General features: G+C 45.2%; 1 protein-coding gene across 1 annotated transcript; it reads right to left on the bottom strand.

Moving 5' to 3' along the window:
- Positions 1-896: 896 nt before the first annotated feature.
- Positions 897-4530, bottom strand: LOC308153885 (uncharacterized protein; the record flags this gene model as incomplete). The annotated part of the gene is made up of 4 exons (XM_080527069.1): positions 4287-4530; positions 3845-3904; positions 2234-2336; positions 897-1255 (listed from the first exon to the last, which is right to left on the bottom strand). The coding sequence occupies exons 1-4, from the start codon at positions 4527-4529 to the stop codon at positions 897-899; spliced, it is 765 nt and encodes a 254-aa protein (XP_080383195.1). The 5' UTR covers position 4530.
- Between the last annotated feature and the right edge of the window lie 1630 nt (positions 4531-6160).

Genomic DNA, 6160 nt, shown 5'->3' with positions numbered 1-6160 from the left:
CTTGTTTATAACAACTATTTGGACAAACTCGTCCGTTGCAAAATGTCAGTTTTTTTGTGTTTTTTTCATCAAACCCAGGCTACAGCACCCAAAGACCCATTCATCAGAACAAAATAGTTTTCTGCTGGCCGCTTGGCACCACTATCTCTATGAGGATGGAATGGTTGCTAGGCTCACAGTCGCAGGTCTTCTCTGTCTTGGTGCCCAGGTGGAGTCAGGGTGGCAGAGTCACTACCTATCTTCTGCTGTAGACTGCCCAATGCCATTACACCCCAATACAATAACAGAAAAGTACTTATTGTAAGTCGCTTTGGATGTCATTACGATAATGTAAATTGAAATGTATGCAATGCTGACATGTCAATTTAACACCTCATTCATAGCAAATGGTAAATGGACTGACGTAAATGGCCTCTCGTTCACCCATTCACACACCAATGGCGGCAAGCTACCATGCAAGGCGCCGGCCAGCGCATTGGGAGAAATTTGGGGTTCAGTGTCATGCCCAAGGACAGCTCGACATGTGGCCTTGCGATCATTAGTGCCAGAGGTGACACAGTAACACCACATGGGATTACTGTGGTGTTCAAATATGACAACTTCCACAGTAAGTAAGAACTGTGGTTTCATTTGTGCAATTGTCCTTTTGAAGTAAAATGAGCTTAAGATAAAATGTATAGTAGTGGCACATTCCTCAATGTGAAACATGTGGACAACAATTCAGGGAAAACCCAACAACATGAAGGATAAGTTGAAAAGAGACCATTTTTAATCATAAAAATCCCAGAGGTTGCTTTCTTTCCCTTGAGCAACTGAACTGACACATACCGAGACCACCAATAACATACCACCATCCACCTTATTCATCCATCTACCCCTCCTTCCATCTGTGTCCATCACTCCTCCCCCTTCCTCCTCTCCACCGCCTTCAGCCTCCCCTCCAGGGAGCTCATGCGATCTTCCACACGGATCGTCTTTTCCGAGCCGGATCCCGCGAGACCCAACAGGGCGCATCCCAACACCAGGCCGGCTAGTCGGAGCGCAGTGATATCTGATCCAACACTGGCATCGCTGACTACCAGCACAAAGAGCCACAGCACTGCGCCGGCTTTCAGCATCCAGAACACCCTCCTCACGACGGCCACCAACAGACGCAGGACGACGGACAGCACCCAGTAGCCAATAAGAGCCAGTAAGGCCCACTGGCCTACAGAGGCCACACCCTCTGGAGTGAAGTGAGGGAAAGGCAATTTGACTGTGGGGAGAGAGAGAAAAGGGTGAGGGTAATAAGGTAGAAGTAATTTAATTTATGTTGAGGTCACAAAGAGACAGTAGAAACTCTCTTTCCCATTCATTGCATTTGTGACAGCATGAGGGGTGCCATGTAGTCAACTAGGGTGGGACTTCCTATGAGTTGGGAAGGCATCAGCCAATTGGTTCAACACTTGTTCTTCTACCTTAGGTTTATCGATAGATTATAAATAGCATTTTTACTGGAGCTGAATTTATGCTACACTCAAGCACAGGTGGCGGCAATGAATCACCAACATTTGATTGACGCCCCACTCAAATCACAGAAGATAAAGAAAGTTGACTAAATGGCTCTCTCCACATAAATCACTCTCTAATTTAGGGGATATCTAGTGGTTATAACTATAAGTGGTCAGTAATAACTTGTCAGCATCCAGAACAACTATAAGTGAAGTCACATTTGAGGTCTAAGGCCTATGCTGTTATACAGCAACAACAACAACAACAACAACAACAACAACTCTAACAGGTACGCTTCTCACACAGAGGGAGTGGCAGCACTTTTTCAAACAAGTATAATTCCCCCTGAGGGTGAAACGACACACTGTCACGGGATCTGATCATTACCCACACTGCAGTGCCCTGACAGGTTGAAAGTGAGCAATTCTGGCCCTTTCTCAGGGATTGAAAAAAGGTTCAAGTTCATTCTTCACGTCCTCTCCTCCATCCTTCACTCACTTCCTTCTCAAAAACTACTGGAGGAGTATATTTGATCTGGATCTCCTCCTGTGATGCGCTTTTAAGTTGGAAGCGAGTGGAGGGCGGCTGAGAGGACACAAGGAATCGAGCCTTGAACATTTGACGAGAAAAGGCCTCTGTGTGCCAGCGTGTAGCAGTGGAGCACAACGGCGACATATATTTATCTCTCTTGAGGTCCAAACCAGGTGTGAGAAGCATCTAGATCCCCAAGTCTTTCACCTACCATCAACTCCTGTCACCCTGAGTATCTCTGTGACGTAAACAGCGATGACATTCAACCCGCTGGCAGCTCCCTCAGCCATAAACCGGATCAACATCTCAAAAAACTGAGAAAGAGAGAGAGGTGGAGAGAGAGAGAGGGTGGGGGGTATAAGGATAAAGATTGAGAATGTTGACAAGCTTAGTCTGCATACTTCTACAACAAATGGAGGCAGCATTCAGTTGTTGCCTTCCTGTTATAGCCTCCACAATATACAGTACATCAATATCTTACCGTGAGCCTAGGGATAGACACAGCACAAGTCACAAGTCACAGCTGCTGCTATGAGCTCAACCATCAATGAATATAAATAGGGGGAGCAACCAGATATGGGGTTTCCGAGTAGAATGTTGTCACTGATTCAATTATCCCACTTATCATTTGATCATGTCATGGGTCATAAGCCTCAGACAGATCTTTTGTACAAGTTACTTTTGATCAAAGTCTGGTCTTTTGTTCTACAATAACCTCCCATCATTCAGGTTCTATCCACACATCTTGAGTGGAGAGTGGAATGTTTCTGTGGTGAGGAATTTTGTTTAGGCTGATAACGCACTTGTGTGTGAGAGAGCAAAGCTGTGGTTTTGTTATAGAGAAGAGTGACAGCTGCGTCCACTTCCCCTACCGAACACTGAAGAACCCTGAACCTCTACGCAACCCCCCCCCCACCCGCTCCATGCTTAGCTGAGGTCAAGGGCAGTCAGCTAATACGACATGGAGTCTTCTGCACCTGTTGCTACCCCACACACAAGCAAGCACTGTTCAGTGTCACAGAGCACATTTCAGCCAACTGCCAAACGGCGTCAGCGTGTAATGTGTGCACTCACCGAACACTTTATTAAGAACACTTGTACACCTTCTCATTCATTCAGGTCGTGTAATGTGTGGGGAATGCCACACCCTATTTGAGTATTGTTGCCGACCATGTTCATCCCTTCATGGCCACAATTTACCCATCTTCTAATGGCTATTACCAGTATGATGATGCACCATGTCAAAGCAAAAGTTGTCTCAAACTGGTTTCATGAACATGACAGTGAGTTCAGTGTGCTTCAGTGGCCTTCCCAGTCACCAGATCTGAATCCAATAGAACACTTTTGGGATGTGGTAGAACAGGAGAGTCACAGCTTGAAAGTGCACCTGAAAAATCTTTGTGTGATGCAATCATGTCATCATGGATCAGAATCTCAAAAGAATGTTTCCAACATCTTGTGGAATCAATGCCACGAAGAATTTCGACTTCTTCACTAAGAAGTTTTGACAGCAAAGGGAGGCCCTACCCAGTATAGTGTTCAGAATAAAGTGTTTGTGAGAGTATAACATCTAAAAAAAAAAAACTCTCCAGAGATGTAAAACATATACGTGTATGACTACAAACACAGAGATTGCTGTTTGCAAAAAAAAAAAACACAAAACACAAAAAACATTAAACCACATCTACACTGAAGCCTATCCAATTCTATAGTGATGTAGTCATTCCTATCTGTAACACACTGTATACAGTGACATGTGCAAACAGAGCTATAAGGAGCTTTGTTTTGGGACCATGTCAGAGTTTGTTAAGAGGTTTCTTACCATGGCCATCGTATTGACGTTCTCCTGACCAAACACTGACTCTAGATACAACACCACACTCTGGGGATGGGGAGCCGCGCGGAGTAGTGGTAGCAGGGGCGGGGATGCATGGATATAGGCAGACATGAAATGAGGGCAGAGAAGATTGGGGGGGGGTGTCAGGAAAGAGATTATCGGGTATAAGAGAAGGTAAATTAGGTATGGGGGTCAGGTTGAAAATAGGGGGTGGGGGGAGAGGATGATTAGAAGAACAGTTTAGTTGTCAGAAAACCAAAGTCAAGAACTGATTTGAAGGACTGAGATAGGACCAAAGATCACCCCTAGAAAAGGATTAGGTAGAATAATACATACATTAGAGTGAACACATTAAAGGTGAGAAACAGGATGCCGCAACCCACATAGGAGGTATTAATAAGGTACATGCAATGGCTTCAATCCTCACCTCACGGGTCGATTCGATCACACTGGTTCCCACCACGGATTCCACGTATCGGTGAACATCCTCGCAGGTCTCCGTGATGAGGGACCGGAGACTCACTGAAGCTGCGGCCGACAGAGGGCTGTCCTCGGAGGGCACGGCCTGCCCCGTGCATCGGGATGCCAAGCCGAGCACCAAAACAAGCGTGGAAAATAGAAACCGTGCAGAGGGAGGTCCACGATTGAAACAATTCGCGTAAAACGGCATAATGGAAATAGGCCACTCAAGGTTTATTTTGACAGTATTATTGAAAAACCTTATGAAATGCACCTATATTCTTTACAGATCGAACTGTGCGTTTAAAGGTGCTTTAAATAGGCGTAGTATAAATCAAATATTTAAAAATGGCTTCTGTTGACAGCAGCCAAACACAGCGACATATACATTACATCGACACACTGCAGCCCACACAATGGCTCGTAAATGTGACAACTCGAGCCTTGCAACCCTGTCAGTGAAACAACACTAGTTGATACCCCTGGATCGAGTGGTCAATCGTCAAATGTAAACCATGCAACCGAAGAAATCACATATGGCCTACGTCAACTCAGCGATTTAAGCGATTTAATTATAAACTCTGGCAACCTTACAAACAGCCAATTTCGCCACCGTGCAAGGACATCACAACACTAGCTGTCCATATTTGGCAGTACACTGGTTAAGAATAGAACACGGTGCGCTAAAATGTCTAGATGTCGTTTTTAGATGGAGTTGAAAGCGAGGGAAATAGAACTTGAAACAATGTCTCCAACGTTTTTTTTATAGCTCTGCGCGTAAAAAACAAACTTTTCTGATAGGCGCGACGACGTCCAGCTGACCATGCGCCGGTCTCCCCGGGTCGCTCGTTTTTAGGGTTTTCGAACGGAACTGCCGTTGTATTCCTTTGTTCCTGAGTTTGCGTCAAACGTGGCGCCGCTAAGGATTATCTTGCGTAAAGTTTTTTTCACTCGTCGTCGTCGCTGCTGGGCGCTCCTCTCCCTCGAGCGTTTCAAGTGTATATGCCTAAAATCAGATCAGTGTGGGTCACTCAAGAAGGGGTGGGCTTGGAGGAAAGTATGCATGTGGCATAAGGAGATTTGCACCCTGGGAGATGTTGTCTACAAACGTAGGTTAAAGGACAAGACAGCGGCTTCAAAATGAAGATGATCATGATCTGATGTGATAATCTAAAAAGCACAAACTTGAATAAAGGCCGGCTTAGTTGAGAAGCAGTTTTGACGGCAGTTTATTAACTTGCAGAGCAGCGATTACACATCAGCATCAGTCCAAGGTATTTGTGCCCTGATGAGGCAGTTCTCAAATAAAAAAAGAAAACAAAAAAATACAAATAAGTACATCAACATTGAATTGTCAAACATAGACATGGATTACAGAAGCAAGGTTCCCGAAAGGAAACTCACCATTGATTATTTTTTTCTTCTCCAGATATGGGGTGTCTCGCTCACACTCACGCTCGCGCTCGCGCTCACTCTCACTCTCACTCTCACTCTCACTCTCACTCTCTCTCTCACTCTCACTCTCACTCTCACTCTCACTCTCACGGACACACACAGTTTGAAACCAGAGGCCAAGAGGTGGTCAATCTTGTAGAATCTCTGTTCTTAGGCCAGTTGCAGTAAGAGTTGCAGTGAGTGTGTTTGTTTATGTGTGTGTGTGTGTGTGGGGTGGGGGGGTTGGGGGAGATCAAGTGAAAAAATGGGTATCTGTGTCCTTTCACAGTAGAGAGAAGGTAGCAGAAATCTAGCACCTCAGATAGATAATCGACAACAGAAGTGCTTGTCTATGAGGATCCCTTCACAGGCCGAGGCGACCCTAGAATTGAGCCCATTGACAAAACA

This window comes from Nansenia antarctica, assembly GCF_963989245.1.
Source record: "Nansenia antarctica genome assembly, chromosome: 3".
Taxonomy (NCBI): Eukaryota; Metazoa; Chordata; class Actinopteri; order Argentiniformes; family Microstomatidae; genus Nansenia; species Nansenia antarctica.
This window is presented reverse-complemented; position numbering and strand designations above follow the sequence as displayed.